Source organism: Sarcophilus harrisii, chromosome 6, assembly GCF_902635505.1.
Source record: "Sarcophilus harrisii chromosome 6, mSarHar1.11, whole genome shotgun sequence".
NCBI classification, from domain to species: Eukaryota; Metazoa; Chordata; class Mammalia; order Dasyuromorphia; family Dasyuridae; genus Sarcophilus; species Sarcophilus harrisii.
The window spans coordinates 173,279,371-173,298,420 of record NC_045431.1 but is presented as its reverse complement, the minus strand read 5'-3'; the positions used below and the strand labels follow the sequence as shown (position 1 = coordinate 173,298,420).

The 19,050-nt window shown below is 37.2% G+C and overlaps 1 protein-coding gene across 1 annotated transcript in view; it reads left to right on the top strand.

Moving 5' to 3' along the window:
* The window catches only part of SYNPO2 (synaptopodin 2), a 208,594-nt gene that overhangs the window by 156,560 nt on the left and 32,984 nt on the right, over positions 1-19,050 (top strand). Inside the window, exons 2-3 of the mRNA XM_003772778.3 lie at positions 462-613; positions 13,463-14,232. Of these exons, the coding sequence (XP_003772826.2) occupies positions 462-613; positions 13,463-14,232 (922 nt within the window). The remainder of the gene's footprint in view (positions 1-461; positions 614-13,462; positions 14,233-19,050) is intronic.

The window sequence follows — 19,050 nt, the reverse complement described above, 5'->3', positions numbered from 1 at the left end:
TCAATTCCCCCCTGTCAGTACTCTCAAATTGTGTTCCATCTGCCCTTTATGTATCATATCTATATTGTTGTTTGTTTCCCATTAGAATGTAAGCTATTTGGGGCAGCTAGGTGATGCAGTGAATAGAGCACCAGCCCTGAAGTTAGGAGGACCTGAGTTCAAATTTGGCATCAGACACTTAACACTTCTTGGCTGTGTGACCCTGGGCAAGTCACAACCCCAATTACCTCAAAAAAAAATGTAAGCTACCTGAGAGCCAGAGGCATTTTTTGCCTTTCTTTATATGCCAGTACTTAGCACACTGCGGGTTATACAGTGCTTGTTAAATGCTTATTGACCACCTGACTCTTTCTACTCTTCTACATTGTTGAATAAACACATGACCCCTCTTCCTATAGAAAGATAGCATTTTTAAAATTATTAGATTGTGAATGTTCTCTTCCTTTTTTAAAACCCCTTAGATTCGTGGCAAGAGCAAAGCCTCAAGATCTGGTTTACAAGAAGGGGATGAAGTGGTCTCTATCAATGGCACCCCATGTGCAGATCTCACCTACTCAGAAGTCATCAAACTTATGGAAAGCATCACTGATTCTCTCCAAATACTTATTAAAAGGTAAGGGCAGGCTTTGATTCTTGGCAATACTCAAATGAGCAACAGATCATTTATGAGCTGGAGTAGGTTAGGGTGATTTGGAACTAAAGAAGCATCCAGTCATTTCAATAAAAGCCATTGTAAATGGGAGAGCTCACCTATTTCCAGATATTTCATATTACTTCACATGGCATTTCATCAAAACTGACCAGCTCTCTGGTCTTCTACTTTGTCTCTCTATGTCTTCACACAGACTTTGTCCCATATCTGGGAAACATTTCTCTCTACCCCATACTTCTTAAAAGTCTATGTTCTTTCCAACCTCTTGTCAGGAAGCACTTTCTCCTTGAAGGCCTTTCCTGACTTTCTCTCTCCACCTGGTGTTATGTCAGATAACACTTTGTAAACTTTAGAATGTTTTAGAAATGCTGTTTACTCTTGTTATTGTTCATTGACATGTGTCTAGTACATCTTATGTCCCATTGGTCTAGAGTTCTTAGTGTTTTTGTGTGTCATGGACCCATTTTTGGCTTCTGATTGTATCATTTTAAATCATTTAAAAAATAGTTGAAGGAAATGCTGTATTTTCTTCTTCAGGGCATCATGTTTTGTCAGAACTCTCCATTATCTGTCCCCTTGGATAATCTTTCATGGCTCATAGTTCCATTGAAGTATACATGGCAAGGCAGTGATACCGGAGGGCAATGGATAGAATTAGATTGAAATTGATTGATTACTCTGGTTAATTGAAAAGCTCTCTCTTCTTTGGTTTTCATCTCCTTCACTCTAGTGTCTGATAACAAAGTTGTCCTACTTTACACCAAGGCCAAGGCTTCATAGTTTATTTTTGATTCCATCCCTTTGCTCCTAATTTTCAACCTCTCTCTATGAGGTTTTCTACCACCTTCAAATATACCCAAGTTTCCCATCTAGAAAAACCTTTACTAGATGTTCCCTTCCTCTCAATCAATCTTGTATCTCTCCTCCCTCACTCAGGCAAACTCCTTGGAAAACCTATTGGCCTTGGTCACCTCCAATCCTTTCTTGCCACACATTTCTCAACCTTTTCCAATCAATCTTCTGCTCTAATCTCTCACCTCAAACTGCTCTGTCTAAAGTTATCAATGATTCCTTAATTGCCCAATCTAATCAGCTTTTCAGTCTTCATCCTTCTCAAACTCTGTGTCTTTAACCCTATTTTTCTAACACTTCTGTCCCCTGTCTTCCCATCTATCTGACTGCCTTGTTGTAAGTTCCTTTACATCATCCATATCACATCCTCTAATTGTGGGAGTGCTCCAGAGCTCCATTCTTATCTCTCTTCTCTCTCTACACAATGGACATCATCCATTCCCATAAATTTAATGTTCATTTCCATGCAGATGAATTACAGTTCCCTCTCCCCACTTCTACTCTCTCTCCCAAGCTTTAGTCCAGACTGGCGTCTGACCCTTTAATTGTGATTACCTCTTAGACATGTCTTTTTTTTTTTCATTTAAAATATTTTATTGATGTGTTTTGTTTTTACATTACAAAAATTTGCAGATCACATTCACTCCCTGGGAGAGTTCTTGTAACAAAGTAAAACAAAAAGTAGGCAGCAGGTGGCACTGCAGTAGATAAAGTGCCGAGTCTAGAGTCAGGAAGTTCTCCTCTGCCTGAGTTCAAATCTGACCTTAGATACTTACTAATTTTTTGACCCTGGGCAAGCCCCTTAACCCTGTTTGCCCCAGTTTCCTCATCTTTAAAATGAGCTGGAGAAGGAAATGACAACCCTCTCTAGTATCATTTACAAGAAAACCCCAAATGAGGTCATTAAGAGTAGGACAGGATTGAAATGAGCAAACAATAAAAACAAAAGTAAAGCTAATACCACAATGACTTCATTTGAAAGTAAATATGATATCCCACGTTATTAGCACCACTCCATCTCTCTATTAAAAAAAAAAAACCTAACAGAAATGTATTTTTTTCTCCCTTCAATTCCCCCCTAGGAAAAAAAGGGAAAAGAAAAATAAATTCCTTTTAAGAAATATACAAAGTCAAGCAAAATGAATTTAATCTGGATATCCAGGATATATCTCAAACTGAACATATTTAAAATAGAACTGACTATCTTATCACTTAAATTCTTCTTTCTTATAAATTTCCCTATTTGTTTTTTGTTTGTTTGTTTGTTCTTGTTGTTGGTAAATTCTAAAAAGAATTTTCTTCCCACTTCATATCTTTTTCCTTCTTGAATTCACTGCTACCAAAATGATTTTCCTTAAATACAGACCTAACCATGTCACTCCCTAAGTCAATAAACTCCTTGTTGCTTTGCTGTCATTTCAGTCATGTTGAATGCTTTGTGACCCCGTTTGGGATTTTTTTTTTTTTTGCAAAGATACTGGGGTGATTTGCCATTTTCTTCTCAGGTTCATTTGACACATAAAGAAACTGAGGCAAATAGGGTTAAATGACTTACCCGGAATCAAAAAGTTAGTAAGTACCTGAGATCAGATTTGAATTTAGAAAGAGAAGTCTTCCTGGCTCCAAGCCCAAAACTCTATTTATCTGGCTGCTAGTAGGAAATGTAAGTAATGTTAAAACAAAAGATGTCTATCATAATATTTTTAAAAGATCTTGGCTATCAACCTCTCTTTTCAGCCAAATTGTATATTACTCCACTTTTCACTGCTGAAGGCAAACAATACTCTCTCTCTTTTTCATTGTACTGGTTGTTTTCCATTCCTAGAGGGCCTTCCCTGCTTGCCTCTACTTCATAGAGGCCTTCTTCTCCTGCAAGATACATTTTAAGACCTATCTTCTGCATAAAGCCTATCCTGTTTTCACAACTGCCACCCCTCTCCCCTTTGTATTTGCTCTTTATACACTTATATATGTGCATGGTATCTTCCCCTTGCCTAGACTGCACTCAAAACCAAAAGCTTCAAGACAACAGGGATTAGGTTGGTTTGTTTGTTTTGGGGGAAAGAGTTGTCTTTGGTTTCTGTCTTTATTCTTCAGTACTATAAACCCAGGGTTTATAGAGATAGCTAGACAGTAGGCCCTGTAGATAAGAGATAAAGAAGACCTGAATTCAAATGTAGCCTTAGACACTTAAATAGCTGTATTACTTGGGGCAGGTAACCTCACTGCTGTCTACTTCCATTTCCCACCTGTAAAATGTGTATATTAATTGTACCAACCTTTTAGGGTTGCTGTGAGAATAAGATGTAAAGTACTTTGAAAACTTTAAAGCACTATATACAAGATAGCCATATATGTATATAAAGACATAGTAGGTGCTTAATAAATGATCAGTGACTGAAATTTCAAATGAACAAAAGATTTGCCTGAAAAATCTTTATTCCCACTTTCCTTGAAAAGCTTTCTCAATTCATTTGTCTACTTCCTGAGTAAATACAGCCTGCTCAGGATCACTTTCCTGGTCTTGGAGAAGCCCCAGCCTTGCAGAGTACACAATATTATAAATGTCAAAGCTGTTGGTCATTGGGAAAGATCCCTTGTGACTCCCAGAACTTATGATGAAAGTCATGTGTTTTCATTTATTTGTTTGTCCAGTGAATTATTTACTGCAGCTATTTGCAGGAAGAGAAGAGGGGATGATATGGGTCACTGGACTCTTTTTACTGAGAAGAAATTGCAGCAAGGACAACAGCAACACAATCCTTTTATCCAAGGTTCACTGGGATGAGACATTTAAAGCCTTAGAAGTGGATCCAACCACTTCATTTTACAAATAAGGAGACTGAGGACCAGAAAGGTTGGGCTACTCGCCCAGTCACATAGGTGTCTGAGGCCTGTAGGATTTACACCCTGCTCTTCTGACTCCAAATCCAATCTCCTATTCACTAAGGCATGCTGCCTCTTTTGATTTTTTAAAATTTGTATTCCACTTAATCTTTGTTTACCCAACCTGTTTCTGGCTAGTTGGACTCATGTTCCTTGAGATTTTCCTATCCTTTTGAGGGATACATTGTTATCTCTTTTTTCCTTCAAAATGGCAGCTTGAATAACACCAGTGGTATTTTCATCTAATCAGAATAAGGCTGAAGAATTTAGGGATCATAAGGCTAGGGCCAGGACCCTGCTTAACTGGACTTTTTGTCTTATGCTGACCAGCTTGTAATCAGTTGTGGATTTTGACTAAAATCTATAGGAATGCAAACACCACATTGTTATCTAAATTGATGACATTCACCCCTCTAGACACAGCATAAAAGGGGCTCTGTTCAGAGGGTTTTAGTCACAACTTCTTCTCCAATCATTTTGTTTTGGATCATGTCATTACTTCTTAACTTTTTAAAATAAGTTTTTGTTGATATTTTCTGGGGTTTCTTCCCTTATCGTATCACTCTACCTGCCAGAAATCCATCCTATATAACAAATAGCATTTTTTAGAAAAGAAATAAAAGTCAGTGCAACTGATTCATATACTAGGAAAAGTCTAAGATTGTGTATAACATATAATTCTGGAGGAGCCCTCACCTCCACAAATATCTGATTTGGGAGTGATTTTCTATATCTCTTCATTCAAATTCTGCTGGATCTTTATACTTTTTTACATTCATTTTTGATGTTTTGGTGTCATTGATTTTTCATTTACATTGCTGTAGTTACTGTGTATATTTTTTTCCTTGGCTCTACCTGGGACAGTATGCATTAATTCATGTAGATCTTCTAATGCTTCTCTGTATTCCATCATACACATTTCTACTTCTTCTTCTTCTTCTTCTTCTTCTTCTTCTTCTTCTTCTTCTTCTTCTTCTTCTTCTTCTTCTTCTTCTTTTTCTTCTTCTTCTTCTGAGGCAATTGAGGTTAGTGACTTGCCCACGGCCACATAGCTAGAAAGTATTAAATGTCTGAAGCCGAATTTGAACTCAGGTCCTCCTGACTTCAGGACCAGCATTCTATCCACTGTGTCATCTAGCTGCCCCCACATTGCTTCTTATAACAGAACTATTCTATTACATTCGTGTATCATAATTCATTTAGCCATTCCCTAAATGATGGAGATGTACTTTGTTTTCAATTCTTAGCTATTATGAAAAGTGATGCTATAAATATTTTGGAATATGTGGGAACTTTCTTCTTATTGATGGCTTCTTTGAGATATAAGCTCAGTAATGGAGTATCAGGTTCAAAGGATATGGACATTTAATCACTTTATTTGTAGAATTCCAAGTTTCTTTCTAAAACAGTTGTATCATCTCATTGCTTCACCAAGAATGCATTAGTATGCTTTTTGTTGTTTGATTAATTTGCTTTGTCTGACATTTTGTGACTCCATTTGGGGTTTTCTTAGAAAAGATACTAGAGTAGTTTGCCGTTTCCTTCTCCAGTTCATTTTATAGATGAGAAAACTGAGGCAATAGGACTTGCCCATAATAAAGTAGGTGAAAAGGCTGAGATTGGATTCGAGCTCAAGTTCTCTTGACTAGAGGCCCAGTGTTCTATCCATTATGCTATGTAGCTTTCTTGTTATGGTGCCTTTTTTCCACAATTTTTCCAACATTAACTATTGCTTTTTTGGTCATTTTTTTTCTAATTTGAAAGGTGTGAGGTGAAACCTTAAGATTGTTTTTATTTGAATTTCTCTTATTATTATTAGTTAGAAGCATTCTGTAACATGGTTGTGAATATTTTGCAATTCTTTTTTGTTTCTTTTTTTATTTTTTTAATAGTATTTTATTTTTCCGAATACATATATAGTTTTCAACATTCATTTTTTGTGGAAATATGTTTAGAAAAATGACACTTTTTGATTACTTGCTGTCTAAATGAAGGGAGAGAAGGGAAGGGAGGGAGGAAAATTTGGAACACAAGTTTTTACAAGGGTGAATGTTGAAAACTATCATTGCATGTATTCTGAAAAATAAAAAATTATTATTTTTTAAAAATCATTTTTGAAAAACTTTGAATTCTAAATTTTTTGCCCTCCTTCCCTTACTTTCCTCCCACCCAAGACACCAATCAAACTGATATAGGTTAAACATGTGCAGTTCTTTTAAACATATTTCCATATTTGTCATGTTGTACAAGAAAAATCATTCCCAAAGGGAAGAAAAAACATAAGAAAGGAAAAATAAACAAAAAGGTGAAAACATCATTCTTCAATCCACATTCAGTTTCCATCTCATGCCAATTCTACTGGAATTGCTATCAATCACCACTTTAACAAGAAGAGCCAAGTCCATCACAGTTGGTTATCATATGATATTGTTGTTACTGTGTATAATGTTCTCCTGGCTTTGCTCACTTCACTCTACGTGAGTTCACGTAGGTCTTTCCAAGCTTTTCTGAAAACAGCCTGCGCTTCATTGCCTACAGAACAATAATATTGCACTATCTTTATATATCATAACTTATCTTGACATTCCCTAACTGATGGGTATCCACTCAATTTCTAATTCTTTCCCACTACAAAAAAGGACTGCTACAAACATTTTTGCACATGCAGTTTCTTTCCCTTTCTTGTTATCTTTTTGGGATACAGATCCAGGAAAGAAATTGCTGGATCAAATGGTATATACAATTTTGTAGCCCTTCGGGCATAGTTCCAAATTGCTCTCCAGAATGGTTAAATCTTTTTACAACTCCACCAACAATGTATTAGTGTTCCAGTTTTCCCACATCTCCTACAATGTTTATCATCTTTTTTTTCCCGTCATCGTAGCTAGCAATTCTTCTTTTAAGAAGAATTTGTTCATATTCTTTGAATTCTTATGTATTGGAGAATGGCTGTTAGTCATATACATACATACACATATGTTTGCATATATGCAAATGATTACATATATAGTTGGTATTTCTTAAATACCAAATTCTTCTGGGACAAATCTGATGCAAAGATTTTCTTTCCATTTGACCATTTCACTCATTACTTCTTAAAAGAAAATGATTACAGAAAGAAAGGGAATATGAGATTTGGTCAATAAATAAGCAATTATTAAGTCCTTACTACATTCCATTATTTTACTCGAAATACAAAAAAAAAAAAATGCAAAACAATCCCTTCCCATCAAGGAGTTTACATTCTAATGGGGGAGACAACATATAAATAATATATGCATATAAGAATTTGATTGATCACCTTTGAAAGAAAGTCTCTAGTAGTCTTGTGGACTGGGAAAGATCTCCTGAAGAAGATAGTGCTTGAGTTGAGTCTAAAAGCAAGCTGGGAATTCTAAGAGATGATGGTGAGGAGAATGAGAATTCCAAGCATGGGGGACAGCCCATCCAAAGACTGGAATGTAAGAGACAGCAAATAGACCAGAGTAGCTGGATCACAGAGTATGTGGAGGGGGAATAAAATATAATCCCATCTGATAAGAAAGAGGTGATGGTCATTTTGCTAATTATGAAAAATCTGCTAAGCTATAGAATGTTTTCCATGCTCCTACCTACTTGTAGAATATAATCCTCTCCCCACCCTTCATCTCCTATCTCTACACTGCAGGGCTGTGGCTTTCTGGAGAATGTCTGCCAAGAATATCTACTGGGTCTCCCAACTAGACAACTTTTAAGCTATCCATAATTATAATCCATAGCTCATAGGTTCCCAGAATTACACAATCATAGATGTAGAGTTGGAAGTAAACTTTATGTTCAAGTCCAGCTGATTTTACAAATGAAGAAACTGAGGCCCAGAGAGGTTCTGGGACTTGTTCAGGGTCACCCAGCTAGTAAAGGTCAGGAATGTAATTCAAACCCAGGCTTTCCTTCCTCCACACCCAGCATTTTGTTCAAGTGCTCTGTTGTTGGTCTGTGAGTTTTGTTTAAATATCAGCAGGTATGTTCTGCCTATTTCAGATTACTTATCACAGAAATGGGTGAAGGTCAGGATTTTTTCTAGAGGTGTCAAGAATTCTAGGATCTTCAATTTTATTCCTCATTCTATCACTACAGATCACAGCTCCTTTGTAGTTATAAACGTGATCAGTGCATATAGTCAATTTGGTCCACACAACAAATCTTCCATGACAGTGCCACATGGATGTAGAATAGAAAAAAGAAAAGAACTCCCTCTGAGACCAGAAGTCTTAGGTTTAAATCCTACCTCTTACAACTAAATGGTTCAGTTGCAGTGGATAGAACATCACTGAGTTAAAATCTGGCCTCAGACACTTACTAAGTGACCCCAGGAAAGTCACTTAACTCTTTTTGCCTCAGTTTCATCATCTATAAAATGAATTGAAGAAGGAAATGGCAAACCACTCCAGTATCTTTGCCAAAACAAACAAACAAAATACAAGAACAATAAAACAACAACCACCCAAAATGGGGTCATAAAGAGTTGGACATGACTGAAATGATTGAATACTAACACCAAAGTTGCTTATGTTCCCTGGATTTCGATTTCCTCGATTGTAAAAGATAGCTCTAAGGTCCTTTCCAGCTCCAATCTCTGAACCTCAGTTTCCTCATCTATAAAGTGAGGAGAATTGGACTAGATAGCCTTTGAGATCCCCTTCTAGTTTTCAAGCTATGATATCATGATGCTTTCTATCTTGGTGGTATCTGCCAAAGATGATGCCTTTGAGAATCCAAATAGAGAGGCATCAGAGAAGGATTTTCTTTTTCTTTTTTGCTGAGGCAATTGGGGTTAAGTGACTTGCCCAGGGTCACACACCTAGGTGGTATTAAGTGTCTGAGGCCTGATTTGAACTCAGATCTTTCTGATTTCAGGGCCGGTGCTCTATCCACTGTGCCATCTAACTGCCCCTAGAGAAGGATTTTCATCAATATTCTATTTAAACTTGGCTCATATCCAAGTGAAGCAAGTGCCTGAGGATTAGTAGAGACTTAGTAAGGATGTTATTGCCTGTAATTTCTGCTTGAAATCACCAGGGCTAAGACTTTCAGGGCCATCTTTGGGTACTTTTTTTCCCCTCAAGAAGAGAAGCTCTCTCTACTTGTTTCTCTCCTTTTTAGGCTATTGGAGGAGTAATTCCTTCACTGGTTTAATGAGTTATATTCTTTCACAACTCACTTGTAATTTGGGACGCCCTCTTCTAGGTCCTGTTTTGATCACAATGGATTCTTAATCCTAAAAGTTTTAGGCTGACTTTCATATTCCAACTAGTGAAAGGTTATAATAATAATCTCCAAATGGATACCAGTGAACAGCTTAATGATTCTTATATTATTTTTATTTTTCATTTGTTATTCTTAATACTGTTTACTGCTTTTTTAAAATTTATTTTTATCCATTAGTTGGATAAGGTTATATCCAAGGATGTTAAATCAAAATAAAGCTAAAATTAATCATGTTTTATGAAATCAAATAGTTCTCTTTCCCTCATGCCCATACTATTTCTCAACAGAGAATAAGGACTACAGTTAGGATTTCACTGGAATAGGATTATTCTTGATAAATGGCCACCTTCAATCAATGCCAGTCAGCATCTTCTGTGTAAATCAGAATTGGAAAGAATTAGATAGAGAACACTTTGAGTTGAAGTGAATTGGCCAGGGTTACACAATCCAAATATGTCTAAGGTAGATCTTGAACTCAGATCTTTCTGGCTCCATGGTCAGCAACTATATCAAACTGACTCACATTAGAAGATGACTCTTTTCCCCCCAATTGCCACATAAGGATTCAAAAATTGTCAATGGGTCAATAAGTCTTTAAGTATATTTGTAAGTTAGCAATCGGACCTAAAAGCATGAAACATTATAGAGTTGATTTTTTTTGTGGTGATGGAAGTGATAAATAACCTTTTAAGGGATATGAATTCTCTCATTCTCTCTATGATTTAAAAAAAAAAGCTTGACTTTTTATGCATATATTCTATACTCCTAGCCGCAGCTACCAGTAAAGGCTAACATTTCTCTGGCTTGTCCCCAAATGGAAATGTTTATGCATTCAAGCTACTATATCCGTATGTACTCAGTGGAGGACTCTCATAACTCAGAGAGATGCAATCCAGAACCTATCCTGAACCTGGATAAATTACAAACCTCCTGACTTGACAGTAGCCTCCAGTAGAATATGATTAATGTAGCACATTGTCTCAAAGAAATCCAGTTTGATGTAATGAGCTATAACCAGAGATATTAAGGTGATATTAAGAAGTCTTCATTTCTCTTTCTCATTTTACTTTTATCCTTTCTCAGTATAACCTTTGGCCTTACTACCTTTATAGACCTAACATGCTGCTTTTAAAATAGTATTGCCAAGTATGCATCAAAGACCTTATACAAAGAAAAATGGTGGACATTTGGCATGGCAGAGACTACAATTCAATTCAATGGACACTTATTTTTGGATAAAATTTCATTTTCTCCTAGTTACATGTAAAAACAATTTTAAAAAATGGAGCTCCACATTTTCTCCTTCCCTCCTGCAGCTCTGTCTTCCATAAAACAATAAACAATTTGATAGGTTATGCATGTTCAATCATGCAAAACATCATATTTGTCATATTGTTAAAAAAAAAAGACACAGACCAAAAGTGGGGAAAAACCATGAGAAAATATAAAAATGTATTCTTCAATCCACATTCAGACTCTATCAGTTCTTTCTCTGGAGGTGGATGGCATTTTTCCATCTTGAAACCCTTGGGATTATCTTGGATAATTGGATTGCTGAGGAGAGATAAATCATTCATAGTTGATCACCATACTGTACATCTGTTACTATATTCTCCTGTTTCTGTTCAATTCTCTTTGCTATAAGTCTCTCTAGGTTTTTCTGAAATAAGCCTGCCCATCATTTTTTACAGCACAGTAATATTTCATTACATTCATATACAACAACTTTTTAGCCATTCCCCATTTGATGGACAGGTCCGCAATGTCCAGCTCTTTGCCACCACATACATACACACACACACAAAACTGTTATAAATTTTTTTGTATAGATGGATCCTTTCCTTCTAACATCTTCCCCTTTTAATGTCTTTGATATATAGATGTAGTGGTATTCCTGGATCAAAGGACATGCATAGTGTTATAGCCTTTTAGACATAATTCCAAATTGCTCTCCATGATGATAAAATCAGTTCACAACTCTACCAACAATGCCTTAATATCCCAATTTTCCCACATTTCCTCAAACATTTATTATTTACCTTTTCTGTCATGTTAACCAATTTGTTAGGTAAAGCGTGGTACCACAGAGTTGTTTTATTTTGTGGGGTTTTTTTTCAATAGGTATTGATTAAGTATTTTTTTAATAATGGGCTTGTGTGAGGAAGGAATCCTATCCATCACTCTTTAGAATGAAGGTTCTTAACTTGGAATCCATGAACTTGTCTTTAAAAACATATACATAATCATATTTTGATGTAATCCTTTGTAATCCTATACAAATTTTTATGCAATTGAAAACTTTATTCTGAAAAGGGGTCCACAGATCTTATCAAATTGCCAGTTAATTGGTCCATAATACACAAAAAGATTGAGATCTCCTATTTCATTGAGAAGCAGTCAGCATCGCAGATAGAGAACTGGCCTTAAAGCCAGAAAAACTGGGTTCAAATTCCTACTGTGACACATGCTGTGACACATATCACTGGAGGCAAGTCATGCTATTTTTCAGGCTTGAGGCAATTCTCTACAGCTATGAATGACAGAAGATGCCAGCCTATTTTGCTAGTTTATTTAATAACTGTCTGCCTCAGTTTCCTCAAGTATAAAATAGGGATAATAATACTTGCGAAGGTCAAAAGGTTCATAAAAGTTCATAAAGCATACAAAAATAATAGCTAACATTTATATAACATTGTTATTACTCTCCCAATATTGGGAGAGATTCACTTCAATACTCCTTTGTATGACTGAGATAGGAAAGGAGCAAAAAAGAAATTCATTAGCAACTGAAAAATCCAAATTCATATAGTAGCTTTTTTTTTTTACAATTAGAACTTGAGAAAGTTTTTGTTTGTTTTAAACAACTTTTAACCTACACTTCCTTATTAGTAAGAACAAAAGGTATAGAATCCAAAAAGAATGAGAGGGACAGAGGCAAAAAACTGGAATAAGAAACTTGGTCCTCTGAGCATGAGCTATTCAAATGTCTTTTCTTCTAGGGAATTCCCAAAGAGAAGATGTGATCAAAAATGTAAATGAGCTGGTCAACCCGCTTCAGTGGGAGAGGCAACCAAATTCCAATCATAAATATCTCCATGATCTCACAAATCAAGCAGCGTGGAAAAGGATATTTATTCTCAAGACCAAATATTCCCTGTGGTCAGAGATATTGCTTTCAATTTCATTCCATCCAAAAAGGTTATTAGATCCCTTTTATCTGGGAGCTCTTGGCCCAGTCTGGGAAGAGCTGAGTTTTGTTTATGTGACATCAAACATCTGGATGGAAACTGAAAAACACTGTTAACCCCTCATCCAGATGGGTTAGTGGCTTCATGCCAAATATGTGGATCTAAGAGATGGTTCTGACATCCCTCCCCCAGTTCTTGGAGACAAATTCAAGATGGATACTGGAAATCAAAGTGTTAAGGAGGGTGTCTCTTTTGCTATAGGGCCAACTAAGATCATCAATCATATAGTGGAAGGAATCTTAGAGGTCCTTGTGTTCAGCCCACTCACTTTACAGATGAAGAAACTAAGTTTAGAGAGCTTAAATGACTTACCTAGGATCACACTGATAGTAAGAGTCTGAAGTAGTATTTGTGCTCAAGTTGTCCACTACAGCATGCTATCTCTCAAGGGGGTGGAGGGAAAGGGGACATACCACCAACCTCATTCCTCCCAGTCACTGCTGTAAACATTTAGGCAGAAACAGACTGACCTTGTACTACATTTGTCAGCCCTCATAAAAGTGTCAGAAATTCTTTGGCTAGCCCCTCAAACAAACACCCATGAATTTAACTGTCTGGAATTATCTTTTATGTGCAGACCATCAAGTGGAATAAATGAGACCTATATCCCTGAAACTGAAAACAAAGATCATGACCACCTTGTACATGAGGACCATGTGGAGAGTACCAGTCTACATATTTGGCCCCACTGCACCCAATCCCAGAGGGCATTTCCTGGCCAGAAAGATGAAAGCAACCCTGATTTTTCAGGAGAAACCAAGCCAAGCTCCCAAATAGTTTCGAACCCTCTGAGAAGACCCTGGGCTGAGCCAATAGCCTTGGGGGAGACAGAAGAAGGCAGGCTGGGAGCTGTGGTGGAATTGCAATTGTCCCTCTCACCTGACAGACACAAGGACCCTGGGGCTTTGGTGGGGACTGTTCCAGGAGGAGCTGAAAACCATCCCTCCCCTGACCCCTACCCTAACCAGTTGCAGGGAGGGTTTGGCCAAGGAACGTCTGCCTTCTCTGATGAGAAAGAGGATTCCGGTCAGAGGCCCAGAGACAAGCTAATTCAGCTCTCTAGTGGCAGAGAGTTACAAGGCACCCAGGGGAGAGAGGCAGGAGCCCCTCATCTCTCCAGAGCTGAAGTCATCATCAGTTACTCCTACGACAGAGAGAAGGCAGAAGGGTCCAACTGGGCAGGAAGAAAGGGGTGTGGTGATTTTCAAGTGGAAGGAGGGCGGGCTGAAGCACCTCCTTCTGTGGTCTCCTTTCCGATCTCCTCGGAAGGCATTGAGCAGGGAGAAGATCAGCAGATCTCAGAAAGGGATCACCGACGGCCCCACAAGCACCGAGCTCGGCACGCCCGTAAGTACCTCCTGCACCCTGCTCTGGCCTTCCTTCACAAGGGGCTATTTCACCTGGCTCATCACCTTAATACTTCTCCTTTCCCGCGCCACTCCATTTCTGTTTTTCAGGAGGATTTCTCCCGGATTGTCAACTTACTCTCTCTGCTTTTTGGCGATCCTTTTCACTCTCCCTGTAGGCAGGTACCAAGGGCCAACAGTGTCAGCCCCTTGGAACAGAGATGAGACTCAGTTAGCAGAGTAGAAAGTATCTTGCTTGCTTGCTTCTCTGTTCCCTTACCAGAGAGAAGGATTATCCACTTGGGTTTTGTTTTCAAATTCCAAAAAATGAACTGTTACTGTTAAGACAGCCCAGAAACATATTTGAAATCGCCAAATTGAGTTTAAGTGCTCAAAGCCACTGATTCTGCTGCTGTTGCTATTGCTAGGGTATCTTTCAGAGTCAGGCTATAATAAGGACATTAAAAAGAAGCTTCAGATTTAAAGGAGAAAGAAAGAAACAGAGAGAGTGAAGCAGAAAGAGTGAAACATAGAAAAAGTGAGGAGAGACAGAGAGAGACAGAGAGACAGAGACAGAGAGAGACAGAGACAGAGAAAGACAGAGACAGAGAGACAGAAAGAGAGACATAGAGAAAGAGACAGAGAGAGAGACACAAAGAGAGACACAGAGAAAGAGACAGAGAGAGAGACACAGAGAGAGAAAGTTTGCAGCTTGATGATGCTTGCAGAAGTCTGTTTGACAGACACCAGCATGTGGGATACTTGATCCCAGCAGCTCAGTGATTCTGCATGAGACTGCACAGTGCCCTGGCTGGTTGGTCTACTCCCTTGACACAGAGGTCAGACTTTCAGCCCAGGAGGTAGGGGTGCTCAATGGGGAATATGATGACATCTCAGGCTGGATAGTGAAAGAAAGGGGATTCTCAGGAAGAAGGGTAGAAAAGGCAAGACAAATTTCAGTACTTTCCCTGTGAAAGGGGGTTGGGGAGGAGATGGTCCATGACTATTCTTGAGACTTCCTTTGTGGATTCTGTCAAGAATCTTGATAAGAGATTTGAGGACTGTCTTCAAAGGGTCTGGAATCAGGGATGGTGGTAGCCAATCCCAGTACCCAATTTTAATGCCTTCCATGGCATATTTTTAGCAGAGCCACCTGTGTCCTCAGTGGCATGTGGAGCCGGCTGTGGCTTGTGCTGTAAGCGTCTATATGTAATCAGCCCATTTATAATGCATTAAAGGGGCGTCAGAGAGGAGTTCACATGCTTTAAATTTTGGCACCCAAGAACGTAACAACTGGGCAACTAGGGCTCCAGTTTCCACAAGACCGGAGACAGGAATCCTGCATGAGCTCAGCCTTCCCAGCTTCTCTCTCCCTTCATAAAATGGGAACACTAGAGAATCTCAGCAACTTGATTTTGTAAAATCATTGTGTCATAATGACAGAATTATTTCTGGTAAGCTCTTAGGTCTGTCTGGCATGTTCCTTCTATTCCTGGTGAGAGCTAAGTACAATTTTTCTTTGACTTTTCAAAAGTAATACCTCTTTTGTGGAAATTTAAAATCATTTTAATTTCTTTCTAGTTTATGAAAAATACTTATTAGATCCCTAAAAAAGAATTAAACAAATGAGGTAAGAAATCAAACTGTTGCTAAATCATTTTGTCAATACCAGTAATTGATATCTAACAAAAGAAACTTTGAGAAAAGTAGTTTAGGTTTCCAAATTTTGAAATATCGAAGCGCTATATCCCAATAGAATTTTAAAATCACAATCATTTGTATGCCTTATAAAATTTTTTATAGCTAAAATTTACTTTTGTTAGAGTTGAAGGAGTAATTGAAATATAAGCTAAAATTTATGTAGATAAGTAACATTAGTTTATGTATCAGGAGGCATCTTGATATTGTGGATAGAACAGATAGAGAGATGCCTCTGAATCAGAAAAATCTGGATTCAATTTTTGATTGATTTTTTTGGTCTTTGATACATTTTTGGTCTGAGACCCAGAGTAAGTTGCTTAAGAAACTTAACTATACATTCAGTATTTTGTGCTACCCTCCCAGACTTTTAATTTGCAGAGATGCTGAACTGCCCTCATAGCCAGAATCAGTGAAACCCTAAGATTTGCAAATTAATTAACCAATTAGTGGTTGTTGGATTGGTCTGTAACCATCTGGGGCCAAACTTTCTTAAACAAATTGATGTTATCTGCTTTAAGGATGCTGAGTTAGTAGTTGCTTTAGTGACTTTGGAAATGGTTACAACAAAAATGAAATTCTAGCTCCTAGATTTGGAGGTAGAAAAGAATGGAGATTTATATGCTCAGATATTTTGAAACTGGCAAGGACTTTAGATGTTGTTTAATACAGAAGTTCTTAACCTGGGATCTTTAAACTTGTTTGTTTGTTTGTAATGCTTTGATTACTGCATTTCAATAGAATTTGTAATATCATTTTATACATTTAAAAACATTTTTCTGAGAAGGGACCCATAGGCTTCATCTGATAGCCAAAGGGGTCTGTGGCATTGAACAGGTGGACAATCCTTGATTGAATCTATTTCACTATTAAGAAAGTAAAGGTAGATTTTAAAGTGTCGTGTTTAAAGTTACACAGATAAGAAATAGCCAATCTGGGATTTGAATTCAGGTCTTGTAGATCAGGGCTCTTTCTATGAGTTATGTGAGGGCAGTTTTGATACTGAAATCTGCTTAAAAATCTTCATTTGAAAGACATTTAGGAAGTGTAGTGTGAGGAAATTTAAATATCTGTGTGTGAAAGTGTGGTACTAGCAACAGGAAGATGTGGATTGAAATCCTGCCTTTGATTTTAGGAGCTTTAGGAAATCACTTAACTCCGTTATCCCCTCTCAGCTTGAAAATTGACATAATATCACCATATCTACCTCATGAGGCTATTGTGAAGTTCAAAGAAGATAATTCACATCAGTTATTATTATGGTTTACAAATAAGTCAAGCAGAGTCATGGATTTGGCATCTGAAGTCCTGGGTTCAAATCCTGTCATTTACTATTTATGTTAACTTTCATCAGGCTATATTACTTTCTCTGGCCTTTTCCCCCCTCATTTATTTGAGAGTATAAGGCCTAATAGCTTTTAAGGTTCTCTGTGGTTACAAATCTGTGATACCTCTATGAGGAAGGCTCTAAGATTTCCACGCTCTAGCTGAGACAGATCGCAACCAGTCTATAATTCATAAAATAACAACAATAATAAGTGGTTATACATCACTTTTTAAGGTTTGCAGAACCCTTTGTATATGTTAATTCCTTTGAGCCACACAGTGTTGTCTGACTTTTTATGACCCTTTTGTTTGTTTGCTTTCTTGGCAGAGATATTGGAATGGTTCACCATTTCCTTCTTTAGCTCTTTTTAAAGATGAGGAAACTGAGGCAAACAGGTTAGGTGACTTGTCCAAGGTCATATAGCTTATAAGTGTCTCAAGTAGGATTTGAACTGATGAAGATGAGTCTCCTTATCTCCAGGTCTGGCCCTCTATCCACTATATTATCTAGCTATCCCCATGCTTTATGTATCATATAAACAATAACAAATGATGTTTCTTCATTATTTGATTTGATCCAGTACTTTTATCTGCAGCCCTTAGTATCATTCCTGGCCAACAAAGTCTTTAAGGATGGTGCTACTCATTTTGGCTATTTTACAGATGGAAATTGAAATGTAGATAAGATAAAAGGACTTACTCTTGGGGGAACACAGCCAGTGTCTGAGACTGGCCTAAAATCATTCAGTACACAATCAATAATATCACCATCCCTACTTCATGAGGCTATTGTGAGGTTCAAAGGAGATAATTCATGTAAATTATTTAGTCAATCAATATTTATGAAGCCCCTACTATGTGCAAGATGTGTTAAGTGCTGAGACTTAGGTCTTCTTGACACCAAGATCACCACTATATATCACCTTTGCCAGATTTATGATGCTTCTATGAGGAAGGATCTGAGATTTCAGCACTCTGCTGTCGCAACAAGTCTGTGAGTTATTAAATAACAGCAATAATAATAGTTAGCATTTATAAATCACCTTAAAGTTTGTAAAGCCAACTCTCATTCCTTGTAAAATATAAATCTAAATTGATTAATGAGTCCCAACATTTAATGCCTTTGTTGCTCCTAAACTTGGGATTACTTCTTTTTAAAATTGTTTTTGTTTTGACAATAATTATCAACAGATATAAATATTTCAACCAAATATAATGCTTTGGCTACTTATACTAGGTATCCCAAAACACTTAGTGAAATTATTTATATTTGTATTGGAGTAAAGTGAGAATAGTGTAGTTACCATTCAGAATATTTGAGGCTCGATGAAATGAAAATATTCAGAACGATTTTATCCTGAAGCACAAAACAGGATGAAATCTATGTAGTCAGTCTGCCCTGAAGAGAAATGACTGTTTTATCAATTATTTAATATTACTTTTTGTTTTGTTATTTTAAAAATAAATGTATAATGCTAAATGTGACTGTGTTTACATAAATGCAGTAGAATCAGTTACATGGGAAAGATTGAATCTTCACTGAGGGTTGCCTTGAAAGGAGAAGATATAGCTATTTTTAGGTTTTCTGTTTCCCATAGGTCTATCTAGATTGGCTAAAGTAAATGAAACTAACCAAATGTTTCATTTGCATCCAATTCTGTTTACATCTGCAGAATTGTCTCTTCCCAAATAATACGATTAGGAAACCAGGATTATACTAAATTGCTCACCCTAATACTTTGTCATATCAATCAGTAATTAATCAGTGAGGAGTTAGACCATCTCTCTTTCCTTT